The sequence below is a fragment of the Sturnira hondurensis genome, unplaced genomic scaffold (assembly GCF_014824575.4).
Source record: "Sturnira hondurensis isolate 20B ecotype Veracruz unplaced genomic scaffold, ASM1482457v3 Scaffold0018337, whole genome shotgun sequence".
In the NCBI taxonomy this organism is placed as follows: Eukaryota; Metazoa; Chordata; class Mammalia; order Chiroptera; family Phyllostomidae; genus Sturnira; species Sturnira hondurensis.
In genome coordinates, this window is record NW_028090968.1 from 1,792,427 (window position 1) to 1,819,611 (window position 27,185).

A 27,185-nucleotide genomic window follows, 5' to 3' on the forward strand; every position below is an offset into this window, starting at 1 on the left:
AGAAATCAAATGAATGTTTTTACCAAAGGAACCAGAAACTAGAAAAATAGTCATTTTTAAATGGGTTAAATCACAATATCCGGCCATTTCCAAAAGTTATCAATAGAAACACAACAACTGCATTCTCTGGGGTAGACAGACCTCCAACTCTTAGTTGGATGCGAACACTGCTTGGAACTGTCTTGTCAGATGAAAAGCTTCAATGAAGAGCAAAAGACAACAGCTGAGAAATCTGCTGAAGAAGCTCGTAAATCAAGAGGGGAAAAAGAACAGAGAAACACAAGAGCCCCTAGATGCAGGAGTGAATAAATGGGAAATGAGGATACATAAAAATGACATTAAGTCGATGGCCAATAGAATCTCCACTTTGACCAGAGCCCACAGACTAAGAGAAAGAAACTGCACACCGAAAGCTTGCTTTAAAAAAATAAAAAACATGCATTTTTCCTGATTTCAGTTCACATGTAGATTTAGAGCATTTACGTCCCATGCCCCATGTCCATCAGTCATTCAATCTTACCAAGGCTCAGTGCTAAGGCTTCTCAATCCTTCTGTCTCTTCCCCCAATACAACCACTTTGACTCAGCTGTCCACTGCGCAGAGCCACCTCTCACTGTCCTCCCGGACTCCAGCTCCTCCCCACCCAACCCTCTGAGGTCCTGAACAGAAGCCAGCCTCCTGAAATGTAAAGTTATGTCATTATTTATCTTCGTTTCTTACCCATACCACACTTTGCTATGTGTATATAGTACAGGACACAATTTTAGGGGGAACAGAGATGAACAATGTTTATGTTAACCATTTCAATGTGTACAGAAAATAATGTAACCAGCCATCAGTCTTTGATTTCACTGATGGTATTACCTATGACAACACCAGACTAGATAGGGCCTAGAAATTCTACCTCAAGCCAATCTCTGGCTCAGATTATATACAGAAATAGCAAAAATTGTGAAAATGGAATACAAATACCCATAGTTTCAGAAACAAACACCAGACTTCCAGTCACAGTGGAGGCATATGTAAACACAGCTCACCCCCTCACACAACCACATCAAAATTCTTGACTTTCCATCCCAGCCCTCAACACATATGGCACATCATCTATGAGCCCACCACTCGCTTGTACATCCCTGCAACTTCACATTTGCTATTCCCACCCCTTGGAATTCCCGTCCTACCCATTTGACCACTAAAGATCCAGTACACACCTCTCATGTCTGGACTCTGTAATTATTATTACAGGCCACCATGATGCCACAATTCTATCTCCCTGATTCAATTTTTTAGTTCCTTAAGGACAGCAACCATCTCATCCAGTCTGCATCCCAATGCCAACACAGTGATCTATAAATAAATATCTGTTGATTGGAGGAATTAATGAGCAATCACTCTAGCCTTTACTTTCCGAATTATCCAAACACTGATACATCTATACAAAGAAAGGAAACAAATTGAGTTTATTAAGTTCTTACTGGGCATGCCAAGCAAACATTATTACACCTAATCCTCAGTAGGAATGGGCAACATGATCATCATCTGATTTTCCAGATGGTGTACCAGAGATCTAGATCAGCTAAGTCCAAAATTACACAGCTGGCAATTGGTGACTTGTGGCCACGTGGGCTATAGATAAGTATGTCTGACACCAAAGCTCATACTTCATGTTCTCGGCCTTTCTCCACTATCAGGATGGTGATCGTGGCAGTGCTGACGTATCATTTCCTATGGGCCAAGCACTGCTCTCAGCAACTATCAATATCAACAATATATGTATATACATATTAAAACTCACACATGGAAATGTGCTCAGAATTGCTAAGTGCCCTAGAGCTTTCTAGTTGCTAAAATTACCCTTTTTCCCCCCAAAAGTCAATTTATTTGATGAATATAGTAAAGTAAAAGAAGCAGCAATGTGGAATTATCTATTATAGAGCCTCGAAGTAGAAATAAAGTACTCAAGGTGGGGGAATAAAGAATCTAATTAATGAAATTCAGAATTTTTTGACAGGCTTGAAAAATTAGAGTATCTAGTCAATGCTTCAAACTAATAAGAGGCTGGTAAGGAACTTGTGACAAACTGAAGGCAAAAATCACATGATGAAGATCCAGAGACACTCAAAACAGGAAAAGGAATGCCTGAAAAAGCCATTTGGTTTCATAAGAGTCCAGAGGAATACATGTGACAGTTTTCCACTACACTAAGAATAACATTAGGGAATAGCAACGGGCAGCTGATTTTGTTTTTTTCATCTTCCTAAAAAGTTCAAAAATGCTTCTAATTCCTCAACAGGTACAGAAAAATCACCAAAACAAATCACTCCTCCCACTCTTCCCTGGAAGCCTTGTAAAGGAGAAAAATGCTCTTCTCTGATTTCTTCAGACATAGCCAAATGAAAAGATGATAAAAATTTATTTCTAACCTTTCTGAGAGGGATACAGAAAGCCAACTCATTGCCACCCATTACGGCAAAGAAATTCAGTGTACAGAGAATACTCACCAAGTGTCAAGACCCTGGACATAAAACTATAATGACAATAACTGCAGCTAATAATATCTGGACACTTACTGGCTGTGAAGCACTGTTCTAAGGGCTGCCCATGAAATAACGACAAGTCTAGGAGATGAATGTTACTTGTACTATCCCTGTTAACAGAGGAAGACATTGAGGCACAAGGTCAGAATCTTGCCCACAGTCCAACACAACCCAGAACTGGCAACACAAGAATTCAAAGTCTGAATTCCAAATTCCACAATCATTCTGCTACCCCGCGATTTGGGTTGCTACTCATAACTCCAAAGAAAAACTTCCAGGTTATGTTTTGTAATTCCACATGGAAAGAAGATGCTTCTGTGGAACAGTAATGTATCTAGTCTTTGAGGTCACTTCCAGAACCTGCTGAGTTCTTGGACCATTATATCAAATGAGATGTCACAGCCTCTCTACAGGCCATGTCTGACGGACAGAATGTGGGATAATTTTAATAAAGCACAAGAATGGGCCTTTGTTCTTGGGGAAAACGGAGCAGGAAACAACACCAACAGAAAAGGATGAGGACAAACATCCATGATGGAGCCCAGTGACTGTCACCACTGCCTTCTGATAAGGTTTCTAAGGATAACATCTGACAGAAAAAAACAAGCTCTGCCTGTCATGTCACTTCGTGTAATTGTTGTTTTACACTTCATATCAGGGCTGTTGCATCTTGCCCTGTAATCTAGCAATATGAAACAGATCTTTCTCCCATGTGCGTGTGTGCACTTACACTCACTCACACTTTGCATTTTGGTTTTGCACAGAAACACACTGTGCATTAAGCAGGCCCTAAAACCAAACAACAGCTTCAGTCTGGCTAGCACTCCCCCAAACTTCAGTCACAAACACCTCCGCCACTTTTGTCACATCTGAGGACATGTACTCTTAGTTTCTTGTCTTGATTTGACTCACCTTTTTCTCCTAGGCTTGTTTCAAAAGGAAAAACTCTATGGCTGTTGCCAATGGAAAGCCAGCACGATGGGCTCTAAACAGAGCAGCCCTGAAAAGAAGACGGAGCCTAAAACCCGCACTCTGTCTAAAGGGGGAAGGGGGCTACTAAAGGGTGTCACTTTGAACTGTATGATACTGTAATTTTTATAGATCAAAAACAATCAAATACTAGCAATTTCATTGCATTCAAGTTAACATTACTAATACCAAACCAAGTCTTTCCCCCAAATAAGTGAGATATAAAAAAAATTTAGAGGAAAATAACTAAGCCACTAGACAATTGAAAGGAACTTAATGTCATGACTTCTAGCACTTAAAAAATCATGTTTAGTACCTGCAGTGATACAAATCTCTTGATTTGTAAAACTCTGCTAGAAAAACAAGAGGATGTAGCGTCAGTGAGTGAAGACCATGTTGGAAATACAAAGTCCGTGTTCCAGTACCATTCGACTGCCTAACAGCCACACAACCTGCCTGTGCCCCCAGCACTGCCACTTACGAGATGGTAAATACATGCTGCACACATGACCAGCCCCCAAGCTTTTATGCCTCTGAAAGTAAAAAACTTATCCCCTCTTATTCTCCTGGGGTCCTTTTGAGGATCAAATGCGATGGATGACACAGACGTCAGCATTTTCAAACCAGACAATGCTGTCACAAGAAAGAATATCATTACCATACAGCAGTGATAGGGGACAACTGCTGGGAATTTTGGCCACCCTGTATTTATTCCACCTTCATAACAGCACCCAGCTGTCATTTTAAAGGTTTGTTTCTTACTCCCTGTCTACTGTCTCGTTGGGATGGTGAACCCAAATAGACTCTTTGCACTACACAAGCCACTGGGGTCCCAGGAAACTCCTTCAGCCAAATCCTTCTGCTGGTGGCCAGGAGGTGGCCAAGTGACCTGAGACTGAACAATCAGGTGCATCCTCCCTAGAATGTCAATCTTGAGCAGAAAGACAGAGAATCAGGAAACAACTAGTGTTCACTCCAGTAGTGGGGCCTTAATTGTATCACCATTCCTGCTAGGAGACCTTTTCTGGGCTCTTATTTGCAGCTTATGAATCTTCCAAAAATGTCTTCACTTCTTCCTGTTTCCAAAATCTAGCCTGCCATCAATTCCATAAGATCACAATATCCTCAACTGGAACAGATTTCTATTGCTTTTTACCAAAGAGCCCTGGCAGATACACCAATGTACCATCCTTTCAAAGGTTGCTACTGATGTTCATCCGACCAGCTGAACTCTCTACCTGCGATCACCAGCCAACACCCCACATTCTTGCCTAAAACTTTTCCTAAGACAGTAAATAAAAGTGAAATGTATTCAAAGATAACACCTGGCCTTTTAAGAAAAATATCTTCCAATTATCCGTTACTTCTTGGTGAACATAAGGCTTAGATTCCTGGAGGAGAATGATGTAAGAAGAGACACATACAAGAAGTTCCATTTTCCAAATGGGACTGAGAACTATGCCCAGAGTTATATGGAAATAAATCCTCCACATCCAATCGTCCCTTTGAGAGCAAAAAAAGAACAGTAACAAGGCTCACTAATTCACTGGTGCCCTTCCACTCTACCGCAGTCTACCACCTGCATGGGTAGGTGTCTCGGGCTGAGTAACAAGTGTCCCAGTCAGACTTCCTCCCTGAGGAGCAAGGACCTCTTTATACAGGATGAAATTAACATTTCTACATGCCTGCCATTTTTATATGCCCTATGTGACTTCATCCTCACAACTGGCTAGGTAGGTGCCAATGTGTGGGTTTCTCCCACATCACCAAGCAATTCTCCAACACAAGCTGGGTGTCCTACAATTCAACTCAATTCTGCTACTATCTACCTGGAGACAGCATCAGATCCCACGGCTTAGGGTCTCAGTCCCACGAGACTGCACCAGCCGCTGACTTCAGGCAAGAGTGGCAACTCCAGGCTGTCACCTATGCTCCTGACTAACCAGCTATATATCTCAGAGGTTCCATGAGCTCCTGTTTAGTCTCCATTAATTTGGTAGAGTGGCTCAAAGAACTCAGAGAAACATTTTACTTACTAGATTACCAGTTTACCTAAAAAGGACATAACGCAGGCCCTGGCCAGTGTGACTCAGCTGGTTGGATCATTCAGTTCATTATCCCATGAACTGAAAGGTCATGAATTCAATCCCCAGTCAGGGCACATACCTAGGCTGTGGGTTCAATCCCCCAACTGGGGCACATACAAGAGGCAACCAATCAATGTTTCTTTCTCACATTGATGCTTCTCTCTCTCCCCTCCTTCCTCTCTCTAAAAGACAATGAAAAAAATGTCCTCAGGTGAGGATAAAATAAAATAAAAAATTTTAAATGTTTAAAGGATATAACTCAGGAACAGCCAGGTGGAAGAAAAACAGATGAGGAAGTATGTGGGGAAGGGCGTGGAGCTATCTTACTCTTTTAGAGAGGGCCACTCTCCCAGCACCTCCGAGTGTTCACCGACCCAGAAGCTCCACAAACCCTGTACTTTTGCGGTTTTGTGGAGGCTTCATTACACAGGTGTCACTCACTGAACCACTGGCCACTGGCAACTGAACGCAACCTCCAGGCCCTCTCCCCTCCCCAGAGGTGGGGGTTTCTCCTGGCAACCAGCTCCTAAGCTTGGTGCTTTCCAAGATTCACTTGACATAACAAAAGACACTTTTATGGATATCATCACCTTGAAAATACCAGAAATTTTAGGAGCTCAGTGCCAGAAATGGGAACAAAGAACAAATGTTCCGTATTTTTAGGACTATAAGATGCACTGGACCATAAGACGCACCTAGGTTTTAGAGGTGGAAAATAGGAAAAAAAGTTTTGAAGCAAAAAATGTGGTAAAATATTCAATAACCTATGACCCTGCTCCACCACTGCCGCCCCACCCAGAGCAAGCCAGGTAAGCTACATCTGAACTATAAGACACACACCCCTTTCCTCCCAAATTTGGGGGGTGCATCTTACAATCCAAAAAATACAGTATGTCTTTCTCATAAATCACAGTACCACAACAGACCTAATTCTTGGGCTCAGAGAGGTAAATGACCCAGCTGAAAAAAAAAGAAAAGCCAGGATTCCAAGCCAGGCCTTGAGAGCCCATGCACTCCCATGCCAGCCTGCCCAGGACATATCAACAGCCTCCCGAAAGACCTGAAACAATAAATCAGTCTAATGATCAATGCCACAAACGTATACTGAGAACCTAATGTGTGGCAGGCGCAAAATGTGCAAAACAGTGAGAAGTAAAAAAATGAAGAAGCTGCCCTGCCCGCAAAGCCCACAAGCCTAGTGGCGGCATGGCTATTTAAACGCTTGACTACGGTACAACACAATGTACACACTCAACCAGACCATCAATCTTTACTGAGCACCTTCTAGATGCTTCTGGAGGCTGGGTATACATCAGTGAACAAGACAGCATAATATCGCTACCCACACAGAGCTGACATTATGGCATAGGAGGCAGAAATAAACAAAATAAAAAAGCATAATGTACAGAGTGTTAGTTGGTGGTAAGTGTGACGGAGAAAAACAAAGAGGAACAGAACTGTAAAGGGAGTTGGTACCATTTTAAATCTGCCCCAATTTCAGATAGTTCCCACAGCTCCATTAGACAGTAGCACTACACGCTGTGCTCGTGGCTGGCAAAGTGTCGCAGAAGAACAAGGGTGTGAAGGGACAGAGAAGGGAACTGGCTCTGCTAGGTGGGTAACGGTGAGAGGGTGTGGGCTGTGCAAAGTCTCCAGAATGAGATGAGGTCTGAGCAAGTGAGTTCCCTTCCCCTCCCTTTCCTTCCCTTCCCTTCCTCTGCAGGAAGATGTCTCCTGGCCTCACCACTGCAGGGCATGAATCAGCTGAATGACTTCACAAAGCATTTCCAACCAATGCCTGTGGGTCTGTCATCTCTGCCAAAATCTTTGTGTTGCCCCTGATCAATGTTATAAGCTTATGCAATAACGTCAGCCTTTTGTGGGTCATGAAGGCAAAAGGCAATTTTTAGGACTGTTTTTAATTATAAAAGAAACACATAATCACAGTGTAACAGGAGGGTCTAGCCAGATTGTTGGGAGGTGGGGAGAAATCCCAGAGTGAGAGGTTGCACCCCCCTGGAGAAGGGAGGGGCCGGAGGAAACCCCAAGGCAGAGAATTGAAGAAATAGCCTGCCCTGCTCCGAAGAAGGGAGGGACCCCTGAGAGGGGCCGGAAAGGGCCAAAGGCAGCCCTGGAGCTAGAGCATGATACCATACTCCCAAGGCAACAGTAAACAACTAACACTCCTGACACCTCTTGTCCAGAGCCTGCATGGGCTTTGGGGACTGAAAGGTCACAACGCACATATAAAACCCTTTTACCTCATTCTGGATCATGGCGGCCAGAAGAGAGGCTGGGACACTGTAAGCTAACACACATAGTGAACATCGGCCCAAACTGGCTAGAAAGTGGGACACTCACATGGCATGTAGGATTTGCAGGGTAAGATTTTAAAAGGTGGGTATGCAGCAGCTTCCTCTCTCTTCTTCCCCCTTTGCCCCCAAGTGGGGTGGGGCACGAAGTGTTCTCCAGACCTGGTGAATGCCAGGCCCTGCCTGGATACCCTTTTGGCATTCCCCTCACTTACCTGGCCGGGAGCCAGCCCACGGAGGCTGAGTCCCGCTCACAAGACAGGTGCCCCACCAGTGATGGGCCCGTAGGACACCATGGCCCACTAGTGGCTCTTGCCTTGCCCTGCTTTCACAGTCTGGAACAGGCTTGTGCAGGACATACACCTTGCCAGCAGCAGGCTCAGACAGAACACTGCAGCCCCATGCCACTTGGCACAGGTCCTGGACAGCTCCTGTTCTCTTGCACTGAGAACATCACACGGACACTAGGGCTGGGCAGTCCCAAGCGCATGACCAACCCTGGACACTGGGGGCCCGGTGGACTGAGCCCCTCGCATGACCAGCTGCAGTGGTTTGACAGTGCAACCCAGACCAGTCCAACCTTGGCATATTGAGACAAAGGGAGGAAGCTGCAGTGGGGCAATGGAGACACAGGCCTCACAAGTGTGTACTCCAGACAGAGAGCCTGGAGCTGGAGAGATGGAGATCCATCCGTGTAGCAGCCTTGGACACCACAAGGGCAGATAAGAATGGAGGGGATCTCTTGGCATCGATTTGGACTTCAGTCTTTGGGGAACATGGGAATTTCTGTGTTTGACACAAGACAAAGGCCTGGAGCAGGGGAGCCCCCAACTCCCCCAAGTTGGGCACCATGTTAATAAAAGCCTTTTCTGTCCCCACCAATCTCCGTTTTATGGTTGTGTATAGCAGCAGGCAGCCAAATCCCATTTAGCACTCTAACAACAGTATAAAATATAAAAAATGTCAGGAAATATAAAGATTTCCAATATTCTTAACTACAACATTACCTTTGTTCATATTTTGGTACATTTTTTGCCAGAGTTGTTTAACCCTGCAGAGGTCATGGTCAAAAAAATTATAGCGTAGGTCCTATGTATCACACACCCTTACAAAACACATGTTATAACCAAACTGCTTAAACATTATGTCTTAACATTAGTCACATACAAACGTGTAGCCATTCATGGCCTTGGACCTATGCACCTGACGTATGTAACAATATTTAAAAGAGTTTGCATCTCTCAGATCGGCTACACCTCCTCAGGGTGAACATAACTTGAATCACTCTACATCCGTATAATTTTGTAACCTGCTCTTGTTATTTTTTACTAAATACACAATTTTTTAATTCTACATATCCATTTTCTGCTTTAAAAAATTCTACACAGACATCAATTTAATGGCTATGTAACATTCCACTCTACTGACACTCTATACTTTATTAATCATTTCCCAATTGTCAAGCATTTAGACTTCTAAGTTTTCATCATTATAAATTCTCCCTGAAAATACCTATATGCAGAAGGTATTTCTTTTTTTATTCATTTTGAGAGAGAGAGAGAGTAACATTGATTTGTGGTTCCACTTATTTATATATTTGTTGATTGATTCTTGTATGTGCCCTAAGGATTGAACCTGCAACCTTGGCATATTGAGACAATGTTCCTACCAACTAAGCTACCCAGGCAGGGCCTGCAGAAGGTATTTCAAGCAATTCCCTTATAAAAGATTCCAATGAAAATTATAGGAAGCTGGAAATACTTCAGAATAGTCACTGCATAGATGGTCTACAGATCACACAAATTTAATCACTGCACCACTTGGCTGTAAAGGCAGAGTATAGAAGCCGGGTCATCTCTAGCCACCTTTTTTCTCTTGACAGTAAATGGTTTTAGGAGCGGACTATTTACCTGCTGTCAGAATCCGAGGCGATTTCCTTTCTCCCTCCAAAGCGGATCTGGCACTGCATGGAAAAAGAAACCACTGAGATCAGCTGTTGGGATGGGACACTCAAATGTCACCAAACAGCCCACACAGGCCTCGGGGTCACCAGGGACATAGGGCCAGAAACTCTGGGTTGCTGAGTCAGGGTGTCCCCTGCCCTGGGTGTCAGCCTAAGACATAAGATGGTGGACATCCCAGCCTTCCAGCTGCCACTTAAAGGAAGTCCTTATGTCCCACTTGTACAAAAGTTCACCATGTGGGAAAACAATGCTAAGAGGAAAACAGAAGCACACAGCTTCTGCACATTATCTAGGAAACCTCTATGTGTCAGCAGCTGGCAATGCATATAACACAGGGCTCTTAACAGGCAATAACAAAAACTTCCACAAATCTGCAATGATGAGGCCCTTTTGACAGGGCCCGAATTGCTATGACTGGCTAGAAAATTATGACAACATAAATCATACTTCAAACAAGTCATCTGGTTGTTCAGAGTGACAATCTACCCAGGGTGGGTACAAACAAAAGCAAAGTATTTTCCTTTTTTTAAAATTGTAAATATAGAAAACATAAAATTAACAGTTTAATCATTTCTAGTCATACAATTCAATTCACAATATTGTGCAACCATTACCACTATCTACTGTTCTCTTTTAAAGATGTGGGATCTCCAATGTGAGTAGCAGGCTTACAAGATTTCTGAACTTCCTAACTAAAAGACCACATGTGAAATTTAAATGATACATTTGTCAAAACTTATAGAACTGCATATTCAAAATTAGTGTATTTTACTGTATGCGAACTATATCTCAAAAATGTTGATTTTTAATATATATATATCACTTTTATCCCCCAAAATAATACTAATAACAATAATGGCAGATCTGGGCATAAGCTCCAAAGTATTTCTGTTTAACTGCTACACTTAAAGTAGTTCCACTCGTCTCCTAATCTTCTTGCCAGTGTTTCCATCTCTGGAGCAAAGGAAGGAGAAAGGAACAATGTGGACTCCTAATTTACAGTGGATCAGGGGCTGGTCGGACCTTTACCTACTTTAACAAATGCAATTCTCTCAACATCACTGTGCAGATCAGTGAGCGATTACAGAGAAGAAGAATGCCCAAAGAGGCTGCATGAGCGGAAGGGGCTACACAAGATCTGTCCAAACACACACAGCTGGGAAGAAATGAAACTGGCATCAGACCCCAGCTATACCTGAGCTTGTGTTATTTCACCCTATCAGGACACCTCGAGGCTCAGGCTGATGCTAAAGTCTCTGAGCTCACCTAACCCCTAACGCAGTCAACACCTAACACACACCTTTATTAAAGTATTTACCTCTTATCTCTCTATACACAAGCACAAAATTGTTAGCCATCCCTTCTGAAAGGTGAGCTACCTTGAATTCCCAGGGCTGGATCCTCGCTCTGCTACTTATTAACTATGACAACTGAAGAAAGTTATTGGTCCTTTCTGAGTTTCTGTTTCTTTAGCAGTAAAATCAAAATAATTGTAGGAACTATCTTACAGGGTGGTTGAAAGGATTAAATGTAAAGAATTTAGATAAAAAGTAGAGAGCCCAGTACATGATCAATGTACAATAAATGATGTATGCCTGGTATAGGCAGGCAAGAAAACATGCCAGCTCTGTCCAAGCTCACCTCCTACCCAGTCAAAAGCCAGGCATCAGAATAGCATGAACCAATCAGATCAGAGCCCACCTAGATGATCCACACCATCAATCCTGAGCATGGTTCATTCCTTCCTATCTCTGTCCCTATGCTCACAGGGACCCCAACCACCTTAGCACCGATAAGAGTTGCCCTAAAACACAACTGCTTGGGAGTGAGACTTTGAAACCCACATCAATACCCTTCTCAAAGGGACATCCTGAAGGATGCAGTCCTCCAGAAGGCTTGAGGAAGTCAGGACACAAGAATGCTAGCCCTGGCTGGTATAGCTCAGTGGATTGAGCGCGGGCCTGCGAACCACACGATCGCGGTTCGATTCCCAGTCAGGGCACATGCCCGGGTTGCTGACCAGTTCCCAGGAGGGGACTCATGAGAGGCAACCATACATTGATATTTCTCTCCCTCTCTCCTTCCCTTCCCCTCTGTCTGAAAATAAATAAATAAAATATTTTTTTAAAAAAAATGCTTCTGTCCCTACCTCTGACAGCCTTCCCTGCTCTATCATTTTCTGGGGGGAAATATTGGCCTCACTGTTCCCAGATACAAAGTGAGAAAAAGTCTGACACTATTACTTTATCTCAAGGTCAAGCATGAGCGTTCTTCTTACCTGTTTCACTGCATCCAGCAGTCGCTCCAGCAGAAATTGTCTTTTAATGTCATTGTTCTGTGATCCTAAAATGCAACAAAGCTTAATTAGTTCTGTTTGACATTAGCCTTCTATTAAGACTTTCTGACTTATAGTATATGACTGTCCCCAACCAATATCGGTCTCTTTAATAAAACCCACAACAAAACCAGGCACCAATAATTTACATCATTACAAATAAAGTTTGACCATTTCCCTGTTATTGTGATGTGGAATGATCAAATCCAGGGTTTTTTACCCTTGGCACTATTGACATTTGGACCAGATGGTGGGGGCTACTCTGTGATTACAGGATGTCTAACAGCACCCCAGGCCTCTACCCACTAGATACCATTAGCACACATGCATGCACACACACATACACTAGTCATAGCAACAAAAATGTCTCTAGATACCGTCTGGGGAACAAAACTGCCCCCAGCTACAAACCAATATTCTAACTTAAAATTCTAACTTACAAGAGTAAGTTTCCTAGTGTCTAGACGCGGCTTGCTGGCTCGCCTCACCATCAGCTCCCACGTCCCTTCCCCATGCCACTGCAACACGAGCTGAAAACCTGATTCCTCCTTGTCTAAGCCTCTCTTACAAGGCTGACGGTAAGAAGTTCTAGCTAATGAGGTATAAGCAGAAGCGCACTGGGAGGGTCCTGAGAAAATTATGCCATCCTAATAAAAGAGTAGATGTTAATGGCTTCATTCCTCCTTCCACTCTTATCCCTTAATCATAAACACATTGGGTGGAGCCAAGCAGCATCTTGCTACCATGAAGCAACAGGTCTGGAGGGAAGGCCAAGAGAATCACAAAGATGTCAGCCCTTATACCATTTTGCTGCTGAACTGATACTGGAAATCTACTACCTCTAACAGAGCAAATAACTCCACTTGTTCAAAACACTGTACATTGGACCATTACAGCCAAAAGTTTCCCAACAGATACACACAACATACACTGAACTCCTACTTAAAGAGGGTCTGGGGCAAGGACACTTCAAAATACCAGGCAGAACATTGTCGGAGCTACATCTGATGCTCCACAAGAGGCCCAGTGACTCCAACCAACAGAGACATGGCTATGTGTTATGATGCACCACACATTGAACACAGTTGTTTCAAAGGAGACTCAGATTCAGAGTTACAGGAGCAGACGTTCCATACCATGAGTCCTGAACTGTCACCAGGCTCCCTCTTTCCTGGCCAACTCAACGTGGGCTTCTCCAGGGAGTACCAGCAGGGCATCATTTCAGAGATGGTCAGCGATTAAGCTGAGTCATGCCAGGGCTGCCCAGTTAATAACAACTGTGGCCTTGTGCTGAGCACTTCCTGCATGCCAGACACTCAGCTGAGTACTCTGCATGCACTATGTTGTATAATTTTCACAACCACACTGCAAGCTAGGCATTAGGATCCTCATACCACTGGTGGGGAAACTGAAGCTCACAGAGGACCAACAACTGTGTGCACTGACTCAAATAAATACATTCAGTAATTTATTTAATTTCAATTATGTACCAGGCAATGTTCTAAGGGCTGGGGACCCAGGAGTTAAATGGTATAAAAGAGCCATCTTCTCACAGAGTGAAATTCTATTAGGAAGAAACAAATGGAACCTAAGTAAACAACTAAATGAGATGATGTTAGAGAACCATACTAAGAAGAATAACCAAATGGGCTACTGAGACAGGGAGGAAGCAAGACGGCCACATTAGCCAGGGCAATCCTGGAAGGCCTTTCTGCACACGTGTGAAGGCCTTTCTGCACACGCCTGCACACGCTGAGCCCTTTACAAAGAGAAGGAGTGGCCGTGAAAAAATATGCGGACCAGGATTCTAGGCAGAACAAAGAGCCAGGGTAGAGCCCAGGAGGAAGGAACAGACTTCGCCTCTGGTCTTCCAGGTCCAGAAGGAAGTCTGCTGTAACTTCAGCAAAAAAGGGGAAGTAAAGATCAGAGAGGTAGGCAGGGGCCAATTACAAAGGGTCTTACGAACCATGATAACAGGTTTAGTTTTTGTTCTGATTTGAATACTACCTGGTATAACTGTGACCTTGACTCAAGACCATACCCTTCAAATGACTGTGCTAGAACTACCACCATACAAGGCTCCTTCCTCACTCCAGGCCTGGAGATAAAACCAGTCAGTAGATGCTCCATAGATACACAGTAATATGTCTGACTTTCCAAATGTTGTCATTGTTATTTTACTGGAAGAGGTTTTGCGAAAGGACAGCCTGCACATCACTCCCACCAGACAAGAGGCCATCTTACAGCGTCACTTGTGATGGAGACCCCCGCCCAGGGCCCTCAAACATCTCTCCTGACACCTGTGTCTATCAATAAATCCTGCTGTTTATTTAGCAGAAGGTTTAGTTTCTGTTCTTCTCTAACACCAGAATAGAGAAGTCAGGCTTTCTTTCTTCTTTTTCCCAAGTACTGCACCCAACAACTCCATTCACCCTTGGGCAATGCCAGCTGGAAACCTGACAAGGCTTTGCACCCTGAAATGCTGTTGCTGTTCTTTCTGATCAGAAATGTAATTTATGTAATAGAACTATCATATGACCCAGCAACTCCACTTCTGGGCATATACCCAGAAGAACTGAAAGCAGGGTCTCAAAGAGAAATTTTACACCCATGTTCACAGCTGCATTGTTCAGAGTAGCTAAAACATGAAAACAATGCAAGTGTCCATCAATGGATGAACAAACAAGCAAAATGTGATGTATCAAACAATGGAATATTATTCAGCCTTAAAAAGGAGGGAAACTGCAACATGCTACAACATGGATAAACACTGAGCACATTTTGAGTGAAATAAGCCAGACACCAAAAGAGAATCACTGCATAATTCCACTTCTGTGAAATACTTAGAGTAAATGCATAAAGAAAAATACAGTAGTTGTTGCCAAGAGCTAGGGAGAAGAAAGAATGCGGAATTTAATAGGAATAGAGTTTCAGTTTTGCAACAGAAAGAGTCATGGGGGTGGATGGTGGTGATGGTTGCCCAGCAATGTGAATGTATTTAATACCACTGGACTACACACTTAAAATGGTTAAGATGGCCCTGGCTGGTATGGCTGAGTTGGTTAAGAGCATCATCCTGGAAACCAAAAGGTCAAGCAAGAGTTTGATTCCTGGTCAGGGTACATGCCTAGATTGCAGGTTCAGTCCCCAGTCGGAGGGCATACAATAGGCAATCAACCAATGTTTCTCTCTCACATCAATGTTTTCTCCCTCTCTCTCCCTCCCTTCCCCTCTCTCTAAAATCAGTAAGCATGTTCTTGGGTGAAGATTTCAAAAAATGATTAAGATGATAAATCTTACGTTATTTATCACAAAAAAGTAATTCATGAATTCATGCAAAACAATATAGAACAATAACAAATCAGGAAAAATGTGCAAAGAAAAAATCTCCATCATCTTACTACTGATAATTTTTAGTGCAGTAATTCTCAAGCTTTTTTGTGCACACCAATTCCCTGGAATGTTGTTAAAAGGCAAATTCTGATTCAGCAAGTCTAGGGTGGGGTCTGGGGTTCTGCATTTCTCACAAACTCCAAGGTGATGCTGATGTTGCTGTTTCTGACCGACATCCGAAGAGCAAGAATTTAGCACCTGCCTTTAATAATATGCACAATTATCCTAGAGCTTTTCTACAGTATCTTGCCACCAATGCTTTTTCTAAATGAGATGTCAACAGCCTCCTCCTCTGCCTTACCTTGCCATGGCTCTCTTGTGTTAGGAGGAAAAGCATGGCCTCTATAGAGAAACAACCTGAGGTTGTTCAGGTGTCAGCCCACCACTCCCGCTCCCTGGCTGCCATCTCTCTGGAGAAAAGTGCACTTGACTGAGACAACCCTGACCTCAGAAGGGGTACCTAGGACCATCCTAACCCTGAATAAGGATTAAGAGAAGGGGTCTCATAGGGTGGAGGGAGCACAGGCAGCCTTGAAAGCACTCATCGACTACAGAGAATGCCCAAGAGACCTATGACTGTGAACAGCTGAAGGAACACTAGTGGGAAGTCACAAGGCATCATGAGTCCTCACCCTGGCCAGGCTGCTGGCTGGCCATGTGACAGGGACAGTCACTTCCCTTCCCCGGGCACTGGTTTCTGCATGAGCTCATGCCCTCCTAACTCTGCAGTCTGCCAACGTGGGACCTCTGTGGAGCCAGGCAGGCAGAGCAATCAATGCCACTGATCTTTCTTATCTCCTTCCTCCCAGTGACAAAAAGGAGAACACAGCACCCCTGCCAGGGCCAAGAAGAACCCTCCTGTCCCAAACTGATGCCCGCCTGCTGAGCTTCAGGTACGGGCTAAGCCATGAAATGACTGACATTTCACCCTTTCTTCCTTGACAAAGAAGGAAAAGTGGCTCCATTCACCAGAGCACTGAGGCTCAGAAAAGTCAAGATCTTCACCCAAGGCCAGTCCCACAGGAAGTGCTCAAGGGCGCATTCAATTTCAAGTCCACTGGTCCTGGCACATCCATCTCTAAACCCTGTTCACTCTCGACCCTGAAATAAGCCTGCAGTTACAGCCCCACTGCTGGTTCAGGAACGATCCCTCTGTGGAACCCCAGCCTTCCTGCTTCCTTTCTTCTCCGAAAGCAGCCTTCAGTCAACGCTATCAACCAAAGAAGGCAGAACAGGCTTCTTTTTAATTTCTTGTGAGATCACCATCAATATGAAAATAAAATATGTAAAGCCACCCCAGGAAATATTGCCAGGTGCCCACAAACCTGTCAGAGAAATGCAGTGATCTCCTAGGGCTCTAAGTCAGAAATCACATGTGGGATTTTTGAAAATCACTCACCTGGTTCAAGTGCATCTCTATTGTCTTAAATGTTTAGAATCTTTAGGGCTGTACATTAATTTTTACTGCAAAACTCCAAAGATTAAGAATGGGATAGCCCAGGTTCAAACCCTACACCACCAGCTATGTGACCGTGGGCCAGTTACTTAAACTCTGCACCTCCCAGGTCTGTCAAATGAGTGAATGCTTAGTGTGCACCTACAACAGTGCCAAGTATATACCACGCACTTCACACATGTGCTATGATTATTATTGTTGTAATCAGTGTAAGACTTCTGGCTCTAACAATTATTTTCTTTTTTAAATATGTTTATTGATTTGAGAGGGAGAGAGAGAGAAACATCGATTGGTTGCCTACCATATGTGCCCCAACTGGGGATTGAATCCGCAACATAGGTGTGTGACCTGGCTGGGAATCAAAGCCCCAACATTTTGGTATAGAAGATGATGCTCCAACCAACCGAGCCACACCAGCAAGAGTAAGTTATTCTCAACTGACTACCTTCCCTCCAAAGAACAGGCAAAGCAATTTAATTTAGGCCTTTATGTTCACTGCCCAGGGGGATAAAAAGGTAAAAAGGGTTCATGGTATCTGGGGAGGGGAAAACAAGCAAGATGCACCAGGCACTCTATGTAAAGTCCTTCTCTAATCCTTGCAACAACCCTGAAGGTCAAGGTAAGCATGGCTCCCACCCACAGAGGAGTTAGGTCACTTGATCAAGGCCCCACACACACTTCAATAGTGGGATTTGCCGGCCTCTCCATGGAATGGCAGAGGTAGTCAGGCCAGGCATTCCTGTGGTCTAAGGCTAACCCTTGCAATGCACTAAGCAGGTATAAGGGAGAAAAGTAAAAGAAGGCAACATTCTTTGGGTGCCCACTGCATGCCAGGAATTCTGCACAAGGTCACACAGCAAAGCAAGTGCTACTTCGGAGGCTGAGACACTCGTCTGCCTGACTCTTAGGCCAGTGCTCCTTCCACACGCCCCACTGCCATTCTGTTGGGGGGCCAGGGGAAGCTTATTGAAAAGGGGGTAACTTGAGCTGAGCCTTAAAAACTGGGAAGGACCAGAATAAGTAAATCCATTCAGAAAGGACACAACTGCTTAATGGGTACAGGGTTTCCTTTTAGGGTGATGCCAGTGCTCTGGACTAGATAGAAGTTGTGGTTGTATGACATTGTGAATACCACTGAATTGTTCGCTTTTAAATGATTACTTATTTTTATAATTGTTAAATTTACAACAATCATTGTTCATTGTTAATTGTATTAAAACCATACACAGTTTTATGCCATGTGAATTTCACCTCAACACAAAACGATTTTTATGGGGAGGGCCCAGCAGGTCAATATTGGCCCAGAGCACCTCCCAAGCCAAAGGATCAGCTCCACTAGGATTCTCCGGAGGGCAGGTGAGGCATGCAGTCCCCATGCTGAGCAACAGAGTAAAAGAGCTCCCCCACACTCACTCCTATTTCGTATCTCTGGCTCCACTGAGGGTGCAGTCTGTGCGACACTAGGAGGCCCTTGTCAGGCCCCTTACAGGAAACAGCAAGCACACTCAGGTAAGGGTAGTCCAAGGAGGTTCACGTATATACGGCACTCCACCGGCGAGCGAGTATAGATAAGCAACTCTCAATCAGGGTGACTTCATCCCAGCCCCGAGGGACAGCAAGAACTGGAGACATTTTTGGCACATCTGGAGGATGTTGTTGGCATCTAGTGGGTAGAGGTCAGGGATGCTGCTAAACATCCTACAATGCACAAGGCAGCCCGACAACAGAAAATGATCCAGCCTAAAATGTCAAGAGTGCCACAACTAGGAAACTCTGTCCTAAAGTAGGTTTGATTATTCTATTTCACAGATGATGAGACAGGATCCAAGAGGCTAAATAATAAACCTCCACTGTGCCCTAACTCCCATCTCCTCGCATTTGCTCAAGGACATACTGCAGCAACTGTCCCTTTTTCCCACAGTCAACTTTTTTTGCTCATCTACAAAACTCCTACCACATACAAGTATATTGTAATATCTCTCCCAAATTTAATATCAGCCATGCCTCATCCCCACACGTCCTTCCAGCTGCAACCCCATTTCCCTGCTGCCCCGTCCAGCACAGCTCTGCCCTCCGAGAGTCATCCATCCCTGCCACCATTAATGTTCCAAGACCTGGCCCCAGGTCCTTGCACTCCCATCTCCTTCGCCCTGCACTGAAATAACTTCACAGTGCCCATAAGATCTGGAATACTCAGTAGAGACTCACTGAACAAACAGAACAAACAGAACAAACAGATGGCACACTCACTGATATTGTGTGATTTTTCTCAATGCGCCCTGCAAAGTTGCAATTAAACAGGCATTTCTATCAAGCCCTACATAAGCTTTTGCACCACCTCTGATGACTGTCTGGTTTTTTACGGAGTAAACCTGCACCTTTAATGTACCACAGAACAGTGGTCAGCAAACTTCTCCTGTAAAGTGCCAGGTAATGAATATTTTTAGGCTTTACAGTTCATACAGTCACTGTCACAACTACTCAGCTCAGCTCTTGTATCTCAAAAGCAGCCACAGACAGTACAGTAATGAGTCAGTATAGCTGTTTACAAAAACAGGCCTTGGGCTGGATTTACACCCCACAGGCCAGCTTGCAGACACTGCCCTAGCAGAACTAATGTGTGTATGGAGAGGGGCAGGGTGTGTAAAAATTAAAACAATAGTATTATCTTTCCAGACTCAACAGCCTCCTCACAGTAAGACAGTTACATATTAGGTGTCCCCAGCAGGCTGTAGACCAGGCCATATCTTAGTCATATTCCCATCTCCCCTCACCCTACAATGACTGCCCAACATCAGCTTTGCAGGGGACAGGTATGTCATCACCTTTTGACACTGGTAGAATTTATACTCAGTCACATTTGCAGCCACCTAGGATACTTGACACTCTCAACCCAATGGAGAGTTTGGTGCTGCTGTTTTCAATGTTAACTTCCACTACTCTTTCAAATAAAGAGACAGAAAGAAAGAAGTGAAGAAGGAGAAGAGCAGAAAGGGCTGAGTGATGTAGGCCAGAGGGATGCATGTACAAGACCAAGACAAACCCCTCCAATCCTTCAGGGTCAAGTGGAGACTTACAAATGAGTGATGTGGCAGCGAAGGCAATGAAGAGGGTGAGGTGGACACTGTGGGGACCAAAACAGATGCCCCTTGAGAGATGGCAGCCACTACTCAGCTCTAGCTGACAGCACCTCACAGCAACATCAGTACAGCATTGCTCCATTTCCCATTTCTTTTTATAAAGCCAGAAACTCAGATTTTCATATCAATTAGCTGGCACCTAGTTATACTCTTTTTAGAGAAGTGTTTCAGCCAACTCTGCACAAACCAAACACAATAAACCTAGAGGCCAGATCTGCTACCAATTTTCCATTCTAAGATGTACATTAAACCCTTACGTCCACCTGTAATCTGAGTGCTGACAGCCCCATCATGACAGATAAAGGAACTGAGTCTGGGAAACATTGATCGCTTGCCCAAGGAACCACTCAGAGATCACAAACCCAACACTTACCCCAAAACCCATGCCTTCCGACCTCCACAAGACCAGATAACTTCTTGGGCAGCTCAACTTCAGACAGAAAACAGTATCCCTCTGCAAAGAGCCACCAAAAAACAAACCAACCACCTGATGGCTGGCTCAGATGTCACCTCCTCTGAGAAACCTCCATGGCCCCAATAAACTGTTCTCTGAACTGTACTTCCACAGCCCTCCAGCCACACCACACCCTGGGTCTAATCCTTACAGCAGAGAGGATTATGGAGACTGCTAAACCTGCTCCTTATGCTAGTCCTGGGTGGTGAGTCTTTTCAGGGATGGAAATAAGCCTTAATGCATCCCTGCTCACAGAAAGAAATCTACGATTGTTGAGTCAAGACCCCAAGTAGCTGCTTCAAATAGAGAGGACCAGAGTGAGCCAGGCCACAGCAGCAGCCTCACACGCGTGATGCGCAGAGTGAAGCCGTAGTTCTGTCTGCTCAAGCACTAGCATGTGAACTGATAAAATGAACAATCGTTCATTCCCAAAGTCAGGTTGTGGTTGCCAGCTCTGTGGAGTAAAGTGGCACAGCTGGACCAGGGAGTAAGGACAGACAGTCCACCACCATGCAATGGAAGAAAGGCCCTGCTGGAGACAGATGGGCTCAGGCCTTCTAAGTGGGGGTGCAATGTATAAGGCTGAGTCAACAGCAAATTTATAAGCGGGCAAAGCATTTACTCCAGAGCAGGAATCAACAAACGTTTTCTGTAAAGAGCAAACAATAAATATTTAGGCTTCCTACCCACAAAATGGTCAATTCTGCCATTGTAGCATGAAAGCAGCCACAGACAATAGCAAATGAATGGGTGTTGCTGTGTTTCAACCAAGCTTTACTTACAAAATAGGTGGCCGGCCTAGTTTGACAATCTTTGTTGTACCCGCAATGGAAAAAACAAAACAAAAAAAACACTAAAATGGCAGTGCACAAACACTTGGAAGAGAATGTGTATCATCGCCCATGGCTGCAGAAATACAAATTCTTACTAAACTAACCACCACATGCTGCCATTATATAACAACTAACTTGACTAAGAAAGACTTAAAACACAATTTCCCAATGCTGGTAAAGCTATGGGGACAAAAGGTACACACCACCAGTAACAATATACCCGTACAGCAGGTTCTTGAAAAAACAGTGTGGCAGTGCATAACAAAAGCTACAAAAAACTCCTGATGCACTGGAAACTAAGCTAAGGAGGAGGAATGGGGGAAATGAGAAAAGGAACAAGTAACTTTCACAAGTCCCTCTATCTTCCAGGTACTGAGTAAGGCACTCTGTGTTCATCACTCACTTTCATTTACATTTTCTGACCCAGAAATTAAGGGTCACAGAAGTCCCCACATTCTACCCTAGGGAGTTAAGCCCAGGGTTGCCGGAGTGCAGGTACAATACACCACAACGCAACAGCAGTGAAAGCATAGCATCGTGGGTGCACAGACTGTTTCCGTGCAGTGTTCCAGAAGAGGGCTCAGCAAGCTACAGCCCCCAACCAAATCCACCTGCCACCTGTTGTTCTAAATAAAGTTTTATTGGAACACGGCCATGTCCTTTCATTCACTCACTGCCTGTGCTTTTTTACCCTACAACAACAGGGATGAGCAGAGGGACATGGACCAGGTGGCACAGCAGGAAATATTTACTATCTGGCCCTTTGCAGAAAATGCTTGCCAATTCCATCTTAGCATGTCATAAATTGAATTTACTTTCTTTTCCTACAATAGAAGAAAGGTTAAAAAACTGGGGTACATATTTTATGGAATGTTATGCAGACATTTCTAATCATTGTGAAGAGAAGGAACATGGATAAATGCTAAAATATGGGAGCTGGCAAAAGTCAGTTTACAGTTGTGAGTATGCCAAACACAGAGTTTATTCTTGTACTATTATTTATTCTTGTATGATATATTTTTCCACATGAACAACTGTAAACCTACTTTGCCCACTCCTGTAAAGTGGAAACACTAATTTAAATGTAGGCTCAATGTAATTTTGTAAAATGCATATGCTTTAAACAAAGACAGAAGTATAATACCTAAAACTCTAAATATTTAATATGCAAGGGAGGTCTACATTTATTCTATGTTCTACAATAGTCTTTAGTGTCATTTGGGGGGGTTGCTTTTTTTTTCTTTTAAGATGGGGGAGGAAAGAACAGAGCCCATAATGCAGATTAGGGCAAAGAAAAATGAGACCAAGTGGGCACAGTTCCCTGTAGGGAGCTGAGGAGCACAGGCCCAGCAGGGTGCTGCTGAATGGGCAAGGGAGCGCTCTGCCGTGCCACTGAGGGCTTCTGGATGGGCAAGCAGAAAGCACGGCCAGCAAACGGGTCTTGACTCCACCTGGAGCCTTCAAGCTGCCACACCCCACACCCAAACCTGCTCCTCTCACAACCTTTCCTACCTCAGTAAAAAGCAGTTTTTACCCCTTCCAGCTGCTCAGGAGCAAAAAAAAAAACCAGGAATCACTCTCCCCTCCCTCAGGTCTACTCAGGTATCACCTTCCCTGTAAGGGTGCCTACGATGACCACCCCATTCAAAACTACTACAGCCCTCCTCCTTCAACTCATCCTCTATCCAGACAAGCAAGTCAGATGCCACCCTTGGGCCCTGGACTGGGCATAAGATCCAGACCTAGCCAACCAGAACCACAGTGATAGGTTCCAGGATGACCACATGGGTAGGCAGACTACTGTGATTCAGCCCCAGGACTTTTGATGGAGCAATTAGGAAAGACGTCCACTCCTTGCTTGGGCATTGCTATATTGTACGATGTGACCCAAGAGCTGCTGGTAGCCATCTTGCCTCCACAAAGAAGAGGCTGCCTGCAGATGAAGCCAAGTAGAGTTGTGAGCTAGACAGAAAGGTTGTCCTGATGATTCTCTAAGCACCTGGATCCAGCTGAGTCTGAAGTCAGGCCCATCCCTAGACTTTTCCATCACAAGACGCTTTAAATTCCCATTGTGCAGAAATAAGCTTCTGCCACATGCAACTGGAGAGTCCTGGCTGACACATCCAAGACTCTGACAAAACATTCTTTGGAAGTTTATTCAATTCGCTTCAGACACCAACAGCAGAGCCCTTTGCTAAGTGACAGAAGATGCACCAAACTGTCATCTAACAAATGTCTGCTGCATGTTGAACTCTGGATCTCTGGCTCTGCTGCCACTAGAGCCCTCATTCTTATGGGCAGCACTTTAAACTACTGCCACCACCGTGGAGAAAAAAGAGCAATCGAGAGTGATCAACACCTCTGCGTCAATGCTGTTTCAGGAACATCACCCCAAGACAAAATCTAAAGGAGCGAAAACTACCTTAAACAAAAAATCCTCAGCACATTATTATTTATCAGAGGAACAAAAAAGAAGGAGGGGAATTAGCTAGGTTTCCACAAGTACAGTCAATAGTTTAAAAATTATACAAGATGTAAAATTTATCTTACATGCAGGATGCTGGGTTCATGATGGATTATGAAGTCACAGAAGTGAGCAACATGAAGGCCACATGGCAGTGTGTTGAAGTAGTAGCCAGAAATGTTAAGGATAAAAGCAAAATGCAAATGTATATGATAATGGTAAAATTACTTCAGCATATAGGTGTTTTGAGGCCTTTTTTTATTATTACTTTCTAGAATCTTTTTTAGACTTTTTTCCTTAATCACCACCTCCGTGAAATTTTAATACCACAGATATACTTTACATCTGTTTATGTGCTGCTTGCATATCTGTGACTTACATACAACAGTAAAACTTTCATGCCTGCCCCCAGGGTTAATATCACCCCAGGGAGAATGTATAGTATCCACGTAGACAGGATGGCACAAGCAGAATGGAAGGTGTTTTTATCTGGAATTATGTTAACATTGCCAGAATCTGTACTTATTTTTTTTTAATTTTATTTTTTTTTTAATTTTAGAGAAAGGGGGAGAGAAAGAAAGGAAGAGAAACATCAATGTGTGGTTGCCTCTCATATGCCCCCAACCAGGGACCTGGCCCACAACCCAGGCATGTGCTGGAATCCAATCAGCAACACTTTGGTTTGCAGGCTGGCACTCAATACACTGACCCACACCAGCCAGGGCTACTTCCATATTTTAAGAGCTCTAAGAACTTGACTTTATATGACTTACCCAGGCACAGCCAGGCATCAAGAAGCAGTAGAGTCAATGTCAAGGGGGTTGAGTCTATTGCCACTTGCTCACATAGGAGATGATCAAACATTTGCTGACAACAGAACACTTACTTCTTACAAACTACTGTAATAGATCAACCCAACGCCTTCATTGGGGACAAAAAAGAAAAGGTTGATATCATCACTTTTTCTGCTTTGAAAGAAAACCACAAATATTCCTTTTTCCATTTACTCACTTCAGCTTATTCTTTATTCCTAACACAAGCCACTGCTAGAGATGGCCCAGTCAATGCCAAAGAGAAAATCATGACCTTCAACATTCCAGAAAATAAGAAGCTGCCAAAATGCACGGAAACATGAAGCAAGATCAGCAGTAAACCACCCGCTAAATCCAAACTCTGCTGTATCAGGCTCTAGAGCTGTCTGTTCCACAAATTACCTGACGTCTGTGGGTCTGGCTTTCCCCATACTTGAAATGGGGGTTTTGGTGTCTTTCTAACATAAGAATTCTTTACAGGATAATTACTGATTGAAAATAGCATCAAGGGTTTCACAGATAAAGTCTTACAAAAGACAATGCTTGAGGATCGTGACTTTCTGGACCTAGAAGTTTTCTGTTCCAATGACGGCAAAAGTACTATCTGAAAATCAGACTTCCTTAGTTAGTAGAGGCTGGTAGTCAAGTAGTTTCACCTAATATTCTTTACAGAAAAACAAACAAATAACAACCACTATCACACTGTATACATATGAATCCAAAAACACAGTTCTATGCACATGTATTAATGTGCACCAAGGTATATATTTTAGGTAGAATTCATTGCCATGTTAGGTATTATAGACAGCAAACCAAGGCAGGGAGGAGGAGGGAGGCATGTCTCACCCACTAACAGCAATCCTGAGCCTGGTCCAGTAATCTTGCTAGGTGTTCCAACAGCACAGGAAACATCACGATAGCACTGAGAGGAGGGCAGTCCTTGCAATTCTATGTATCACCTCCACTATCCGGGAAAGAAAGCCTTTGAAACTGTGCTTTCACCCCAAGGCCTTCAAGGTCAGGCTGGAAAGGGCCCACAGTGCCCAAAGGAAGAAGCCCATTAACACCTTTGGGTGGGTATTCACTCTCTCCTCCCAAAACTGGCACCACCTTTACCTGTCAATCAATATGTAACTTCTTAACTGCCATCCCACTATATAAATCCTCAGAACAAAGGACTGGGCATGTGCCTGCCACCCCGGTCTTTGTCCACCCTTACTTTCACCACCTTTACCCTGCTTTGTCCTAAACCTATGACTTTCACCCCCACCTCCACTTTAACTAGGCCCACTCTCTTCCATAAGAATGGAGGATCACCAATGAATCCTGCTTGCCTGCTAACAGACTAGCTGATCTGTAATTCTTTACTGCATTTTTTGTCTTTGAGGTGTCCCATCATGTTACCACACCACATATTACTTATCCACTCCTCTATCAATGGTCATCTTATTTGTTTCTCGCTGCACAATACCATTTATCTTGTGTATGCATTTCTCAGAGCCATTCCACTTCCTGGTAATTTGCACTTAATGTATTTGGCCTTGAACCCAGATGACCTCTGACTCCACTCAAATATCTACAACTCAAAATACAGCAGATTCTAATTACCAATTCATAGGATATACAAGAGACTGAGAAACATCAAACCAGACCAAAAGGATGCAATCAGCAAAATCCTGCAAAGAAGCCTTATAGAATAAAATGATTCCTTCAACAAAAACTACATGGGGAAATAAAAGGGAGAGATGAAAGGGGAACCTATTGTTGAAAAAAAAGACTTTGTGCTTCAAAGGATACTGTCACGAAAGGAGAGAAAGTGTTTATAAACAACATATCTAATAAAGGACTTATATCCAGGTTATATAGAATTCTTATAGCTCAACAGAAAGAAAAACAACCTATTGAAAAATGAACAGAGAATCTGAACAGACGTTTCTCCAAAGAAGATATACAAGTGGCAAATAAACACATGAAAAGATGCTCAATATCATTAGTCATTAGGGAAATGCAAATCAAAACCACAGAGACACAGCACTTCAGTCACTAGAAAGACTATTATCAAAAAGACTGTGCAGAAACCAGAACCTTCATGCAGTGTTGGTGGGGAAGGAAAATGGTCCAGCCACATTAGAAAACAGTCTGACAGTTCTTCAAATGGACCTAGTAGTTCTACTCTTAAATGTATACCCAAGAGAAATGAAAACACGTGCCCACAGAAAAACTTGTATGAGAATATTCACCCAGCATTATTCACAATAGCCAAAAAGTGGAAACAAGTCAAATGTCCATCAGCTGAGGAGAGATAAAGAAAATGTGGCAAAGCCAAGGCCTGGGTGTGGAAACAGCACCTGCAGAGCGGGGAGGAGGCGGCAATTTTGCTGGAGTATCTGGAGAGAGAGCTCAATGAACCACAAAAGGAGATGGCAGCC

The 27,185-nt window shown here is 43.7% G+C and overlaps 1 protein-coding gene across 1 annotated transcript in view; it reads right to left on the reverse strand.

Annotated features, from left to right (window-relative positions):
* Positions 1-27,185, reverse strand: part of SNX29 (sorting nexin 29) — a 560,470-nt gene that overhangs the window by 528,176 nt on the left and 5,109 nt on the right. Inside the window, exons 2-3 of the mRNA XM_037068993.1 lie at positions 12,148-12,212; positions 9,816-9,868 (exon numbers count right to left, since the gene is read on the reverse strand). Of these exons, the coding sequence (XP_036924888.1) occupies positions 9,816-9,868; positions 12,148-12,212 (118 nt within the window). The remainder of the gene's footprint in view (positions 1-9,815; positions 9,869-12,147; positions 12,213-27,185) is intronic.